This window comes from Erythrolamprus reginae, chromosome 8, assembly GCF_031021105.1.
Source record: "Erythrolamprus reginae isolate rEryReg1 chromosome 8, rEryReg1.hap1, whole genome shotgun sequence".
Taxonomy (NCBI): domain Eukaryota; kingdom Metazoa; phylum Chordata; class Lepidosauria; order Squamata; family Dipsadidae; genus Erythrolamprus; species Erythrolamprus reginae.
This window is the reverse complement of record NC_091957.1, coordinates 16,354,885-16,371,543: the sequence shown is the minus strand read 5'-3', so window position 1 is coordinate 16,371,543 and position 16,659 is coordinate 16,354,885. Positions and strand designations below refer to the sequence as shown.

General features: G+C 45.8%; 1 protein-coding gene across 2 annotated transcripts in view; it reads left to right on the top strand.

Annotated features, from left to right (window-relative positions):
- The window catches only part of PLEKHG5 (pleckstrin homology and RhoGEF domain containing G5), a 40,458-nt gene extending 24,363 nt beyond the window's left edge, over nucleotides 1–16,095 (top strand). For both annotated transcript variants that reach the window (XM_070759033.1, XM_070759034.1), the window contains 12 exons: nucleotides 236–331; nucleotides 1,851–1,901; nucleotides 2,071–2,220; nucleotides 3,398–3,508; nucleotides 4,946–5,095; nucleotides 6,321–6,458; nucleotides 7,253–7,372; nucleotides 8,077–8,209; nucleotides 8,973–9,088; nucleotides 9,985–10,190; nucleotides 12,004–12,831; nucleotides 14,536–16,095. In XM_070759033.1, coding sequence (XP_070615134.1) covers nucleotides 236–331; nucleotides 1,851–1,901; nucleotides 2,071–2,220; nucleotides 3,398–3,508; nucleotides 4,946–5,095; nucleotides 6,321–6,458; nucleotides 7,253–7,372; nucleotides 8,077–8,209; nucleotides 8,973–9,088; nucleotides 9,985–10,190; nucleotides 12,004–12,831; nucleotides 14,536–14,545 — 2,109 coding nt within the window. In that variant the 3' untranslated portion in view covers nucleotides 14,546–16,095. The remainder of the gene's footprint in view (nucleotides 1–235; nucleotides 332–1,850; nucleotides 1,902–2,070; nucleotides 2,221–3,397; nucleotides 3,509–4,945; nucleotides 5,096–6,320; nucleotides 6,459–7,252; nucleotides 7,373–8,076; nucleotides 8,210–8,972; nucleotides 9,089–9,984; nucleotides 10,191–12,003; nucleotides 12,832–14,535) is intronic.
- The last annotated feature ends 564 nt before the right edge of the window (nucleotides 16,096–16,659 follow it).

Here is a 16,659-nt window from a genome sequence, read left to right as displayed (position 1 = left end):
TTTCTTTTTTCTTCCTTCCTTTCTTTTTTCCTTCTCTCTCTCCCTTTCTTCCTTCCTTCCTCCCCTCCCCCCTTCCTTCCTTTCCTCCCTCTTCCTTCCTTTATTCCTTCCTTCCTTCTCTCCCTCCCTCTTCCTCCCTCCTCCCCCTCTTTCTTTCTTTCCTTCCTCCCTCCCTCCCTTCCTCCTTTTCCCTACAAAACAACAAAGGTTCAATCTAATCATGGTTTGTTTCCAGACTTTGACACGCCGCCAGTGTCACCAGCAAGAAGCCATCTGGGAATTGCTACAAACCGAAGCATCTTACATCAAGAAACTGAAAGTCATCACGGATGTAAGTCTGGAGTTATTCCTCAGGAACCTTTCCGGTGCCCAGTTCAAATCTTACCTTGGAATTTCTCCATTCCGACCATGTAAAGCTGTGTGGACTTCAACTCCCAGAATTCCCCATGGCTGGCTGGGGAATTCTGGGAGTTGAGGTCCTCCTGCCTTAAACGTGGCTTAAAGTTGGAGAAACACTTCTAGTGGATTAATACATTTTGTGTCGCTTGATAGTGATAGTCAACAATACGGTTGACAAAATATGTCTTTTTTTAAAACAAATAAATATATGTATGTAGTGAAAGAAATAATAATAATAATAATAATAATAGGATAGGCCATTAGAACAAATGCTGTCAAAGCCAGAATTGAAAAATCAACAGACGATCCAAAGTGCAGACTCTGTAAAGAAACAGATGAAGCAATCGATCACATACTCAGCTGCTGCAGAAAGATCGCACAGACTGACTACAAGCATAGACATGATGCTGTGGCACAGATGATCCACTGGAACTTGTGCCGGAACTACCATTTACCATTGGCAAAGAACTTGTGGGACCATAAGCCCAAAAAAGTGGTCGAAAATGAGCAAGCAAAACTACTGTGGGACTTCCGACTTCTGACTGACCGAATTCTGAAGCATAACACACCAGACATCCTGATTGTGGAGAAAAAGAAAGTATGGATCATTGATATCGCAATCCCAGGAAACAGCAGAATCAAGGAGAAGCAGCTAGAGAAATTAGTGAAATACGAAGATCTAAAAATCGAGCTGCAACGACTCCGGCATAAGCCAGTGAAAGTGGTCCCAGTGGTACTTGGCACGCTGGGCGCAGTGCCAAAGGATCTCAGCAGACATTTGAAAACCATCGGAATTGACAAAATCTCCACCTGTCAGTTGCAAAAGGCCGCTTTACTGGGATCGGCAAACATAATTCGCTGCTACATCACGCAGTCCTAGGTGCTTGGGAAGCGCCCGACTGGTGATGAAATACGAAATCCAGCATAGTGATCTCGTTTGTTGTGTTGTATTGACATGATAATGATAATGATAGTGATAGTGATAGTGATAGTGATAGTGATAGTGATAGTGATAATGATGTATTAGATTTGTATGCCGCCCTTCTCCGAGGATTATTAATTGATGATAAGCAAATAACTTGTATGGTCTGTTAGGTTGTGTGATTGTTTTTCTTTTTATAATAAGGGTTTTAAATTGTTTTTTAACATTAGATTTGTACATGTTGTATTGTTGTTGTTAGCCGCTCCGAGTCCTCGGAGAGGGGCGGCACACAAATCTAATAAATTATTATTATTAATTATTATAACTATCTATGTGCGTATATCGAACACTCCTGAAACGGAACGCTTTATATGTTCTATACGTTTATAAGCTGATTTGTCTACTTTCTTTCATTTTTCTTTCTTTTTTCCCCTTGGTATGTTTGTTTAGATTGATTTTTTATATATAGATATTTATATTAAAAAAATACATTTATTTATTTCTTTATTCTTCTTCTTTCTCTCCGCAGCTTTTCCTGTGCTGTCTTTTAAATTTGCAGGATTCCGGCCTGTTGTGTGAGGTAAATTTAAAACTCCGCTGGGAAAGAGAGAGAGAGAGCGAGCTCAAGGCCACATTTCGAATTTGTGGATTTAAGGGCAGAAATTCCGCATTCGGCACAAAAAGCCCCATTTTTCAGGCCTCTCATACAGGCCTTTAAAAAGCTGGCCTTTTTGGGGGTCTTTTTTCAGGTGGAAGCTGAGCGGTTGTTTAGCAACATTCAAGAAATTATCCGCGTTCACCGTACGCTGTGGAGGACGGTCATGGTGCCCATTTTGGAGAAGGCCCGGATGAGTAGAAACTTGCTGGACCCCACCGACCTGTCCGAGGGCTTCAATAGGGTGAGTTGGGGGAAGAAAGGTGTTTTTTAGTGGGATCTCATGGTATGGTCAGAGGGCCTCTGCATGATGGAGTTGAGGCTGGAAGCGGAGGCCGGGCCTGGCGAATATAAACAAAGAGGGGAAACTCTTTCTCCCTTGTACGACTGATGAGGTAACCTGGTTGGGTCACGAGACGCAAGAGAAAGAAAACCATCAAGTTCAGAGAGTACCAAGACCTCACAATCCTCCTCCTCCTCTTCCTCTCTGCAAAGCCCACTACCTTTTAGCACTGATGATGAGGCCTAGATGGGTCATGAGATGTCTGCAAGGAAGCCACTCAGAGAGACCCAGGACTGACTGAGTGACTTTCTTTCTTTCTTTTCTTTCTCTTTCTCTTTCTCTCTTTTTTCCTCCTTCCATTCCCTTCTCCTCCTTCTCCTCCATAATCTCCCTTCTTTCTTTCTTTCTTTCTTTCTTTCTTTCATTCTTTCTTTCTTTCTTTCTCTCTCTCTCTCTCTCTTTCCTCTTTCCATTCCCTTCTCCTCCTCAATCCATCATCTTCCTTCTCTCTTCATCCTTTCTTTCTTTCTTTCTTTCTCTCTCTCTCTCACTCCTTCCTTCCTTCCTTCCTTTCCCCCCCTTTTCCTCTCCTCCTCCTCCTCTTTCATCATCTTCCTTCTCTCTTTCCTTCCCTCCCTCCCTTCCTCCTCCTCCACCACCATCTTACTTCTTTTTCTTTCTTTCCTTCTTCCTTTTTCTTCCTCCCTTCTTCCCACCTTTCTCTCTCTCTCTCTCTTTCTTTCCTTCCTTCCCTTCCCTTTTTCTCCTCCTCCTCTTCCTCCATCATCATTCCACAACCCCACCCTCTCTTCTACCACCAGGTAAATGACATTGCCTAGTTGGCTCAAGAGATGTCTGCAACAAGGCCATCAAACTGAAGAGTATCGAGGACTCCACCATCCTCCTCTTCCTCCTTCTCCCCTTCCTCCTCCTCTGCAAATCTAACTTCCTTCTAAGCACTGATGATGCTACCTAGTTGGGTCACAAGACGCCTGCAAAGAAGAGCAATGGAGACCAGAAACAGCCCAGTCAGATGCCCAATGAGCGTTCAGCCAATGCTAGATCATCCCAGCTTCTGACCTCCTCCCTTAAACCATGATTAACTCTGGGCCTCTCTCTCTCTCTTCCCTCCCTGCAGTTCGGCTCCCACTTCCAGCCTTACATCCGTTACTGTATGGAAGAGGAAGCTTGCATGGAATACATGAGGAATTTGCTCCGGCAAAACGAACTTTTCCGCCTCTACGTGACGGTAAGGAGAAATGGGAATGGATGTTCCCCCTCCCTGGGGCCAATGCAGAAAAGTCCTCGACTTAATGACCCTAGAATCTGTCCCCTGTTTCGGGACTCTGAACTGGCGGGGTCTCCTCTTCAACGGCTCCATTTGTGACAAGACACTTTATTTATAATTAATTTTTATTGAATTTTTAATTCTGGCTTCTTTTGTTCGGTAATTTCTTCCAGCCGTTCCCTTATTTTAAGCCAATACTTTCTGGCTTTGGGGCAGGTCCACCACATAGGGTAGAAAGTTCCTTTTTTGTAACTGCATCTGCAGCATTTGGGTGAACGATTTGGAAACATTTTGGCCAATCTGGCCAAAATGCCAATGATAAAACATATTATAGGGGGGGGGGATTATTGACGCTCTCAGAGAGAGTTCGCAACTTGGGCGTCAACCTTGATCCACAGCTAACATTGGAACACCATCTTTCGGCTGTGGCGAGGAGGGAGTTTGCCCAGGTTCGCCTGGTGTATCAGTTGCGGCCCTATTTGGACAGGGAGTCATTGCTCACAGTCACTCATGCCCTTATCACCTCGAGGTTCGACTACTGCAACGCTCTCTACATGGGGCTACCTTTGAAACTTCAGATCGTGCAGAATGCGACCGCGAGAGCTATTATGGGGTTTCCTAGATTCGCCCACGTTTCTACAACACTCCGTGGTCTGCAGTGGCTGCCGATCAGTTTCCGGTAACAATTCAAAGTGTTGGTAATGACCTTTAAAGCCCTTCATGGCATTGGACCAGAATACCTCCGGAACTGCCTTCTACCGCACGAATCCCAGCGGCCGATAAGGTCCCACAGAGTTGGCCTTCTCCAGGTCCTGTCGAACAAACAATGTCATTTGGCGGGCCCCAGGGGAAGAGCCTTCTCTGTGGTGGCCCCGGCCCCCTGGAATCAACTCCCCCTGGAGATTAGAACAGCCCCCACCCTCCTTGTCTTTCGCAAGTTACTCAAGACCCACCTATATCGCCAGGCATGGGGGAATTAAGACATCTCCCTCAGGCTTTCTTATATTTTATGTTTGGTATGTATGTGTTGTATGGTTTTTAAATTGTTGGGTTTTTTAAATGTAATTTTATTATTAGATTTGTTCCATTGTTATATTGTTTTTATTGTTGTTGTGAGCCGCCCCGAGTCTTCGGAGAGGGGCGGCATACAAATCTAATAAATTGAATTGAATTGAATTGAATTATAGAGGTTTTCCTTATAGGCTGCTGACATTGTTAGGTTATAATTTTAACAATGAACAATAACAGCAAGGTTGGAAGGGACCTTGGAGGTCTTCTAGTCTGACCCCCTGCTTAGGCAGTCTGAATATCCTTTTTGCATCATGGTGACCAAAACTGAATTCAGTGTTGCAAGATCATTGTCTGTGACGAGACTCTTATAATCCCTTTCTCTCGTAGTGGGCCGAGAAACACAAGCAGTGCAATCGTCTGAAACTGATCGATATGTTGGTGAAGCCTCACCAGCGCCTGACCAAGTACCCTCTGCTCCTGAAATCCGTGTTGAAGAAGACGGAGGACCCCGAGGCGCGAGAAGACATCATCGACATGGTAAGCGGACAAACCGAGTTTTCCCGGATGATGGATAGAGAGCGGGCGCGTCTGTTTTAATGAAACTCACTCGGTTGGGCAACATAAGCAAGCCCGAGGAGAAAAGGATCAGAATGGATTGGGTATATAAGATCTCCTACGCGGGCAAGGGGTTCGGCTAGATGGCCTCCGAGGTCCCTTGCAACTCTTTATTCTGTTGTGCCCGATTAATTAACCAGAGGAATGGCTTGCCTCCAGAAATAATGATAATGATAATGATAATGATAATGATAATGATAATGATAATGATAATGATAATGATGACACGATGCTGTGGCACAGATGATCAACTGGAACTTGTGCCGGAACTACCATTTACCAGTGGCAAAGAACTGGTGGGATCATAAGCCCGAAAAAGTGGTCGAAAATGAGCAAGCAAAACTACTGTGGGACTTCTGACTTCAGACTGACCGAATTCTGAAGCATAACACACCAGACATCCTGGTTGTGGAGAAAAAGAAAGTATGGATCATCAACATCGCAATCCCAGGGGACAGCAGAATTGAGGAGAAGCAGCTAGAGAAATTAGTGAAATACGAAGATCTAAAAATCGAGCTGCAACGACTCTGGCATAAGCCTGTGAAAGTGGTCCCAGTGGTACTTGGCATGCTGGGCGCAGTGCCAAAAGATCTCAGCGGACATTTGAAAACCATCGGAATTGACAAAATCTCCATCTGTCAATTGCAAAAGGCCACTTTACTGGGATCGGCAAACATAATTCGCCGCTACATCACGCAGTCCTAGGTGCTTGGGAAGCGCCCAACTGGTGATGAAATACGAAATCTAGCATAGTGATCTCGTTTGCTGTGTTGTATTGAAATAGTAATAGTAATAGTAATAGTAATAGTAATAGTAATAGTAATAGTAATAGTAATAGTAATAGTAATAGTAATAGTAATAGTAATAGTAATAGTAATAGTAATGTAACAACAGCAACAACAACAACAATAATAATAATAATAATAAACTAGAGCAACAACGTCAGGGGAACATCATTTGAAAGCAGGCTCGCTTTCACACACCCGTTCCCTTCCAGCTACCTGCCGATCAATCACGAAAGCTTAGTAGAGCTTCCATGTTCCGTCGCAGTCTACCCTAAAGGAACTCGGCGAGGTTTTCCCCACCACTCAGACTCCCGAAGACACAAAAACCTGCAATTTCTTGCTCTTCTTTCTTTTCTCTGCAGATCAACGCGGTGGAGCAGTTCATCAACCATGTCAACTCACAGATGCGACACCACCAGGAGCAGCAGCGCCTGGCCACCACCGTCAACCGCATTGACGCCTACGAGGTAGTTGAGGGCAGCACCGACGAAGTGGACAAGGTGAGGCTGGGACTAGAACTCACGTCTCCAGGGGGGTTGGCCCCTTGGCCCAAAGTCACCCACATGGCTTTGAGATCTAAGGCGAGACTAGAATTCCCAGTCTCCTAGTGATTGGCCCACATGGCTTTAATGTGGGTGACTATAACTCCCAGTTATTGAGACTATAACTCCCCATCTCCTAGTGAGTTCTAGTCACTGTCAAGTTTGATGCCTAAAGAGGGACTAGAACTCACCATCTCCTGATCTGATTGGCTCCAAGTCACCCAGCTTTCATGATTAAAGAGGAACTATAACTCTCAATCACCTGCTTTCATATCTAACCTGAGACTAACTCCCAGTCTCTACTGACTGGCAGTTCTAGTCACTCAGTCAAATGTCATGCCTAAAGAGGGGCTAGAACTCACGATCTCCTGGTGTGATTGGCCCCAAGTCACCCAGCTTTCATGGTTAAAGAGGAACTATAACTCTCAATCGCCTGGCGATTGGCCCAAACTCACCCACTTGGCTTTCATGCCTAAAGTGAGACTAGAATTGGAATTCCAATTAAATAAATAAAATAATAAATAATTAGGTCAAGAACTACCTGTATATAGAACCCTCTGAGTGGGAGGAGAAGCCAAGATCTGACTTGAAACTAACCATGGTTAACCTCAAGCCAACTCGGTTTGTTATTCATCTTTGCTTCTTTTTTTCCAAACGGTGCTTTTGGGATTTGGGGCCAAATGTGACCCTCCCTTTTTTCCCTTCCTCTTCTCCCCTCCTCCCCCTGTCTCCTCCCCCCCTCCCCGCCCCAGATCCTGAAGGAGTTCCAGTGCCTGGACCTGACCGGCCCGATCCATGGGACGTCCCGCGAGGAGACGAGGCAGCTGCTGCTGGAGGGGGCCCTGAAGATGAGGGAAGGCCGGGACAGCAAGGTGGGTCTCCCCAAAGGGAGGGGGGACTGGAAAAGGCCCCAGGGGGAGAAGGGGGGGGCTGCGGGGAGGAAGGGGAGGGTAGCTTTCTGCTTGCAGGGATGATTGGAAGAGGTCAGGTCCCCCAAATGCCGTCTTAAGCGCCCCAAACTGTCAGTCCCTCCTTCCTTCCCTTTCCCTTCCTTCTTTCATCTCTCCCTCCCTCCTTTCTATATTTTTCCTTCCTTCCTCTCTTTCTCCCTCTTCTTTCTTTCTTTCTTTCTTTCTGTCTTCCTTCCTCTCTTTCTTCCTCCCTCCTTCCCTTTTTTCTTCTCTCCCTCCCTCCTTTCTATATTTTTCCATTGCTTCCTATTTCTTTCTTTCCTCTTTCTTCCCTCCCTTCCTTCCACCCTCCCTCCCCTCCCCCCCTCCCCTCCATCCCTCCCTCCCTTCCTTCCTATCATCTGGAGCCAGAGAACAGATGGGGACGGGGCCAGTCAGAGGTGGTATTTACCAGTTCTCCGAACTACTCAAAATTCCCGCTACCGGTTCTCCAAGAAACTTAATTTCCCTGCTATCGGTTCTCTAGAACTGGTCAGAACCCTTTGAATCCCACTTGTGGGTCTCCATGGCAGGAGATTCTTCCACCTTTGCCCTCCCCTCCCTTCCTCCCCATCCCTGCCTGGTTCTCACCCGCCTCTTTCCTCTCTCTCTCTCTCTCCGGGCAGATGGACGTCTACTGCTTCCTCTTCACCGACCTCTTCCTCATCACCAAGCCGGCCAAGAAGGCCGAACGCACGCGGGTCATCCGTCAGCCCCTCCTCATTGACAAACTAGTGTGTCGGGCACTCAGGGATCCAGGTAAGACACACACACACACACACACGAGACACAGTAAGGCTCCTCTGGGGTCCCCTCCCCATCTCAGTTCCCAAACTTTTGAAACTTTTCTTCACTCATCGTATTGGAGATCCGGATCCCTGGCTGCCCTCGACTTACAACCTTGTTGCCCCCAAATGGATGTCGTTAAGCGAGGTGGCTCCCAAGCGACAGTAGATGGATGGATGGATAGGAGATGGATGGGTGGGCGGGCGGGCGGGCGGGTGGTTTAGTAGATCGTTGGTTGGATGGGTGGATGCATAGGAGATGGTTGGGTGGGTGGGTGGGTGAACAGAAGATGGATGGATGGATAGATGAATGGTTGGGTGGATGGATGGATGAATAGGAGATAGATAGATGGTTGGGTGGATGGATGGATGGACAGATAGAAGATGAGTGGATGGATGGATAGGAGATGGATGGATGGATGGATGATAGGAGATAGATAGATGGATAGATGGATGGATGGTTGGGTGAATGGATGGACAGATAGAAGATGGATGGATAGGAGATAGATAGTTTGTTGGTTGGAAGGATGGATAAGAGATGGATGGATGGATGGTTGGTTAATAACCTTTCCTACCACCATTGTTAAGCGAACCACTCACTGACATTCTTTTGATAGCGACACTAGTTTGAATTTCTTCGACGCCATTGCAATTTTGGTCGCTAAACAAACAGATTGGTTAAGTTGGGGGTGGCCTATAGTTTGTTTTTGTTTTGTTTTTAACCCCCCCCCTCTAAGGCTCCTTCCTGCTGATCTACCTGAACGAGTTTGGCAGTGCCGTGTCTGCCTACACCTTCCAGACCAGCGGGCAGTCGCTGTGCCGGAGCTGGGTCGAGGCGGTCTGCAATGCTCAGGTAGGCAGTGCCGGGCTCTGGAGGCTCTTTCCCAGGAGGGGGTTCAGGACAAAAGAAAAAAAGGCTTTAACATGGAGGCAGGGAACGTCCTCTCGAACTGAATGGTGATTAATATAATACAGGCTTTCTTTCTTTCTTTCTTTCTTTCTTTCTTTCTTTCTTCTCCCTCCCTCTTTCTTCTTTTCCCACTTTCCCCTCTTTCACCCTCCCTCCTTTCTATATTCTATCTTCCTTCCTTCCCTTTCTGATCCTTCCTTCTTTCCCTCCCTCCCTTCTTTCCTTTTTTCTCCTTCCTTCCCTACCTTCTTTTTTTGTCCTTCCTTCCTCTCTTCCTAATTTCTTTTTTTCACTTTCCTTCTTTTTTTCTTCCTTTCTTCCTTCCTTTTCTGATCCTTCCTTCCCTCCCTTCTTTCTTTTTTCTCCTTCCTTCCTTCTTTCCTCCCTCCCTCCCTGTCCCCTTCCTTCCTTCCTTCCTGTTTTGGTCCTGTCTTATTATATTCCTCCCTTCCTTCCTTCCTTCCTTCCTTCCTTCCTTCCTTCTCTCTTGCTTTCTCTCTCCTTCTTTCTATTGCTTTCTCTCTCTCTCTCCTCCCTCCCTCCCTTCTCTCTCTCCCTCCCCTATCTTGCTTTCTCCTTCTTTCCTCCCTCCCTCCCTCCATGTTAGGCTATATATATATATATATATCTTTTTTCCTTGTGTTCTTCTTGTCTTTTTAAAAAAATTACTTATTTTAATTCCTTCCAAGATCCCCCACCGTTCAACCATCTTTCTCCCCTCTCCTCTGCTTCCTTCTCGAGCCAATCCTCCCATCGGCTCTGGGACTGGAGGATCTCCCTCGTCCCAAGAGAGTCTACCCTGGTGACGCTGCTCCGCTCTAACTCCCTCCTTTCCGCAGAATAAGCTGCAGCAGCTGCGTCTCCAGGAGCTCCAGCGCAACCAGCGGCTTCCTCAGGTGGCGGAAGCCCAGGCGGAAGAGGAAGAGGAGGAGGAGGAGGAGGAGGAAGAAGCGGAAGAGGGGGACGAAGGCAACCGGGACTCCTCGGAAACCAGCTCTCCTCCCACCCTCCGGAAAAGCACCAGTAGCTTGGATTCCCAGCAGTGGTAAGTCCCCCGGGTTTAAAACTGTCGATTAACTATAATAATTAATTAATAATAATTTATTAGACTTGTATGCCGCTCTTCTCCGAAGACTCGGGGCGGCTCACAACAGCGATGGAACAAGACAGATACAAATCTGATCATTAAAAACTGTAACTAAAACCCATTACCTTAAAAAACGATCGATACTACACAATCACAACCACACATAACTTTCAATGGTCAGAAGGGGGATAAAAGTTGGCTGGCATACAATTAATTACCAGAAATTTTTTTTTTAGGGGAATTTAAAAAAAAAAAAAATTCTCTCCACCTAACAACATAGAAAAACAATATACCTTCTATTTTATGTTGCAATAAAATATATATTCAAAAATATATATTCAAAATAACAGATTCTTTTTTTAAAAAAACATTTTTTAATTGAAAACTCAAAACACAAACAAAAATAAGCCCAGAAAAACAACAAGGTCAACAAACTTAATATAAATTCACACTTACATTCCTGTTTCTACAACTTCCCCTCTTTCTTTAAAGTTAATTTAATTTCTTTCTTTTCAATGTATGTACGGTGGTACCTCTACTTAAGAACGCCTCTATTTAAGAAATTTTCTAGATAAGAACCGGGTGTTCAAGATTTTTTTTGCCTCTTCTTAAGAACCATTTTCTACTTAAGAACCCAAGTCTGGAAAAATTTCCCAGGAAATTTGAGAGCAGCACGAAGGCCCTGCCAGTTTCCTGCCAATCCCTCTTTAATCCCGACCATTTGGGCTGCCAGAGGAGCCTTTCGGTGCCGCTTAAAGGGGCTTTGGCATTCCAGAGCGAACGAAGCATTTTCCTTTCTCTGGGAGCTTGGAGAGGGAAACGCTCCCTTTGCTCTGAGCAGCAACTGTCCTCCTCCTCTTCCTCCTCCTTCTTCTTCACCTCCTCCTCCCCCACAAATTCTGAGCTTTTATTTCATTCCTAATGGGTTTGCACACATTATTTGCTTTTACATTGATTCCTATGGGAAAAATTGCTTCTACTTACAAATTTTTCTATTTAAGAACCTGGTGAAGGAACGAATTAAGTTCTTAAGTAGAGGTACCACTGTATTTAAATTTTTCTGCGTTCAGGTTTTTTCTCTTGTATATGTGTGTGTATGTATGTATGTATGTATGTATGTATGTATGTATGTATGTATGTATGTATGTATATATATACACTGCTCAAAAAAATAAAGGGAACACTTAAACAACACAATATAACTCCAAGTAAATAAAACTTTTGTGAAATCAAACTGTCCACTTAGGAAGCAACACTGACTGACCGTCAATTTCACCTGCTGTTGTGTACATTCAACTTTGTACAGAACAAAGGATTGAATGAGAATATTTCATTCATTCAGATCTAGGATGGATTCTTTGAGTGTTCCATTTATTTTTTTCAGCAGTGTGTATATATGTATGTATGTATGTATGTATGTATGTATGTATGTATGTATGTATGTATGTATGTATCTATCTATCTATCTATCTATCTATCTATCTATCTATCTATCTATCTATCTACCTACCTACCTACCTACCTACCTACCTACCTATAGTTGTGTGTGTATATATTATTTTTCTTAGAAGCACTATAATTTTATGGAAATATGCCTAAAATAAATTGCTCTATATATCAAGAATATATGAATGATTGTATTTACAATTTTGTAATATTTAAAGGTATATGGGTTAATGTATAGATGTTGAAAATATTTTAAAAAATTGCCAAACCCCCCCATCACTGGGGGGTGGTGACCCTCACCTGTCTTCCTCTCTTCCTTCGGCAGCCTCTCCGACAGCTCCACCGAAACCATTTCCGTCATCGCGGCTGAGACTGGCGACGAATTCCTTTCGCCTTCCTTTGACGAGAGCCGGTTCCTCCCCCCGGTGGAGGAACTGAGCCTCATTAGCCCCCACCCCGATTTCACCACTCCCTCCTCAGAGGCGGGAGACCCGCTTCCCCCCGACACCCCTGGGCCCTTGTCGAAACCGGAACCCAGCCCTTGCAGCTGCTCGTCCTTCGACAGCGCCTACGGGACCCTCTCGCTCGGCTCACTACACGAACTGGCAGAGCCCTCATTACCACAGGGGGTTACGCGAGCCACCGAGGAAGGTGAGGATGAGGAGGATGTCGCCAAGAAGCTGCGTCGGCGGACCCCCGTCCAGCTCCTCCCTGCCAAGACCAAAGTGCTGAAATCCAAATCGGAAGCCAATCTCGCGCAGGCGCTCTCGCCCTCGCTGCTCCTCATCCAGAGTCAAAGCTGGTCAGAACTTTCTCCGCCGGTCGTGCTGTCCGACGGCCCCCCTACGCCGGGCCAGCCCCTCTGCAGGGTCTTTAGCATCAGCAGCAATAACAGCGGCAGCACTTCCGAACTTTCCGAAATGGAGGAGACGTCTTCCTCGCCGGGGATCTGCGTCTCTCCTGGCTTGGCGGTCAGTGTCGCGAGTGGACCTCCCTCACCATGCTGGCCAGACGAGGAGCATCCGAGCGAGGAGCTGTCCGAGGAACAGCAGGCGTTTACAGACCCGTCGGCAGTTCAGCACCGGAAATTGACGCTGGGTCAACTGTATCGCCTCCACACCACATTGCTGCTCAACTCCACGCTTACGGCCTCGTGAGTAGGGGTGGCGGGCAGGACTCAACGATGCTGCAATTGTGGGGATTAAAATTCAGACTCATATTTATGACAGTCACAGTATCCGGGGTTACATGATCCCCTTTTGCGATCTTGTGACCAATGGGGAAAACCAGATTCATTTAATAACCGTGTTGTTAGGATTCTGTCCGTAACTGTTGGGTTGGCAATATATTGGCTGCCAATATTGCAGACTGCCACAAGAGGGAGCAAGAGTTCATAGCTTTTTTCTCCGAGTTACCCTCTCTATTTCTCTTTGTCTGGCTACTCACTGTTAGGTTAGCTCTGCAATCTCTCTGCATTGTAGTCATGTATTATATACACTGCTCAAAAAAATAAAGGGAACACTCAAAGAACCCATCCTAGATCTGAATGAATGAAATATTCTCATGGAATACTTTGTTCTGTACAAAGTTGCATGTGCTGACAACATGTGAAATTGATTGTCAATCAGTGTTGCTTCCTAAGTGGACAGCTTGATTTCAGAGAAGTTTGATTTACTTGGTTATATTGTGTTGTGTTATACTGTGTTCCCTTTATTTATTTGAGCAGTATAGATAGAAATAAGAGATACTGTAGATAGAAGATTGAAGGAGGAGAGAGAGATTCTGCTGCATGAATCCCAGCGACCAGTTAGGTCCTACAGAGTGGGTCTTCTCCGGGTCCCGTCAACCAAACAATGTTGCTTGGCGGGACCCAGGGGAAGAGCCTTCTCTGTGGCGGCCCCGACCCTCTGGAACCAACTCCCCCCAGAGATTAGAATTGCCCCCACCCTCCTTGCCTTTCGTAAGCTGCTTAAAACGCACCTCTGCCGCCAGGCATGGGGGAACTAAGATACACTTTCCCCCTAGGCCTTCACAATTTTATGCATGGTATGTTTGTATGTATGATTGGATTTTATATAATGGTTTTTTAACTGTTTTTTAGTATTGGATTTTGTTATACTGTTTTACTGCTGTTGTTAGCCGCCCCGAGTCTGCGGAGAGGGACGGCATACAAATCAAATCAAATCAAATCAAATCAAATCAAATCAAATCAAATCAAATCAAATAAATAAATAAATAATTGAAGATAGAGAGAGAAAGAGAAAATTACAGATAGATAGATAGATAGGTAGGTAGGTAGATAGAGCAATAGATAGATAGAAACATAGAAACATAGAAGACTGACGGCAGAAAAAGACCTCATGGTCCATCTAGTCTGCCCTTATACTATACATATACTATAGATAGATACATAGATAGATACTGAACCTGCTATTTCTCAAAGCAAACTTTAATTCAATTTACCGTAGTATATCTGTGTGTAGCTGAGTCCTTATTCACAACTGATCTCAATCTAAACGTTTCTTTATGTGCACAACCTTGGTAAACAAGGATTACTCTGCTCACATATTAACACTTCTGACTTGCTTAACAACGGGAGCAAGACGAAGGTGTGGAAGTGGGTCGTACCCATTGCCCAGGCAATTCCGTTAACAACAGGGGCAAGGAAGATTGTAGAATCGGGCAAACTCCCTTAAGAACCGTCCTGCTTAACGCCAGAAATTTGTGGTCCCGTAACCGCCGAGATACCACGAGGGTCCTTCAGTGAGAAAAACATTCGCAAGTCCCTTCCTTCCGTGCCGTCGTAACTTCTGCAAAAACAAAGGGTTGTAACATCTTATTTTCTCGTCTCTTGCAGGGAGGTATGAGGAGCGTCGGAAGAAGGGAACCGAGTGCGAGAACAGAGTTCCAGTACTGCGGTCTTACCCCCACCCCACCCCCGTGGGCACCAAGACCACCCAGCTGCCCCAAGGGAGGGTGGGCACAAGGACAGGGCCCGGAAACCTAAGCGGGTACCACTTGTCTCTCTGTACGTGTGTGCTCCAAAATCGATGTGTTTGCGCACGCTGCACACCCTTGGCCCGACGACATGAGAGACAAATTGGGGGGGGGGCAGGAGGGTGGAAACCCCCCCCCCAGCAACAGCTTTGAATTCGAACCCCAAGTTTCACCTTTTGCACTTGTTCATCGCTCCTTCTTCGTTCCTCCTCTCTGGATGCAAAGGATGGAGAAGGACGATTCAAGTGGATTTCTGTGCAATATTGTTTTTTCTCGCTCAACTCTTCCTCCCTCTAAATACGGGCTCCCTCGTTACCCCCAAATCTCCCCATATCGGGTACTTAGCCTCGCTACTCCCTCTTGGACGTGTGTCCCATCGGCCATTGTCACCCCCTAACCCAAATCTACTTTCCGGACCCCGTAAAATTTGATCGTTGGAGCTCGCGCCATGCAGCGCGCAGGGCTCAATCCTCGGAGCACCCGGAAGGATGGGGTACTTTACAACCACGATTATCCCACCCGGGCAACGGGTATGTGACCCACCCACCCCGCTCCCAGTTGTAGTAGGGAGTCTTCCCATCGAGGAGGAGAAAAATAAAGACTCCGGACCCCCTCCCAAGGTAGTGTTATCCCTACCGAAGCAACAAGAAAAGCGTCGTACGGGGAAAAACTGTCGAGGTCATCTAGTCTGACCCCAGGATCCTGAGAGCAGGGAGGAGCCGAGTTCGAGACGAGGTTGAGGCTGGGGGGTTTTTTCGGAAAGAAAGGAGAAAGAAAAGGAAGGTCGGAGAAGGAAAACGAGTGAAGAAGAAGGATGACCAAAGCGATGCGAGGAATGGGAAACGGCGATGGAAAGGATGTTTTCTGCCGGGTTTTGCAAGGAAGAAGAAAAAAAAATGGAACATTATGGGGAAAAAAACCTGTGACAATGAGTCTATCTTTGGGGATGTCAATGTGTCCCCCCCCAATTTGTGAAGGACGCCATTGATTTCGGGTGACAATTATCCTCGGTTTGACTTCTTTTGTGGACCAAAAACCCCCTAAATCGGGGCCTGCTCGGACGGTGGAGCAAAGCCAACCCCCCCCCAAATAGATCGGCCAGTTGACATAACTCCAGAACGAATGCAATTTTTCCCTAGCCAGCCCCACTTTAAAAAAAAAAAAAAAAAAATCAGGATGTTTTGCGTTGGCTTATAACGTTGTTTATTTATTATGCTTGTATTCTTGGAGAAAGGGAGGTGTAACTCGTTTGGTTCCTTTCCTACCACGGCGTGCCGTGGCTTTTGTGGATGCCCCTCCCAAAATGCTGTGGGGAGGGGTCTTTTTTTTTTTGCACCCACCCACCCCTACTTTTTTTTTCTTGCAAATGTGGTTGCTTGGCGTAAATTGATTCCCCCCATTAAAATCCGATTAAATCTGATGATTTTTTTCCCATCCTGGAGTGTAGTTGTGGAGGAGGGATGGAGGGAGGGGGTGGGTTGTTGCTAGGTTTGGGGCGCGGCAGCAAACCATCATGGCTTGCTAGGGTGGGGAAATCCAGCTCATGGTGGCTTGTTCCACAAACCGGGATATGGAGTCGAAACACAAATGGGTTGAGTTTTCACCGATGGGACAATAATGTGTGTTTCCTTTGGTGGAATTCGTTGCCAGAATTGCTTTGGGACTGGCGGTCCTCAGCTTTACGACCATTCGTTTAGTGACTGAACAGTACAGAAAAAAACCCAATTTAGGACCAATGGGGGAACTAAACCACTTAACAATTGATGAAAAGAGGGGAATGATTTTTTAAAAAATGACATTATTATCAACATCACTCACACCTTAATTTTTTAAAAAAAATTCTCTGCCTGATTTGCTTAACAACTGAGCTGATTTACTTAACAACAGTGGCCAAAAAAACCCTCCAGTTGTAAAAACCTGCTCATTTTGCTTAGAAGGACACAAATTCTGCTCCCAGTTTTGGTCGTAAATCGAGGACCGTCTG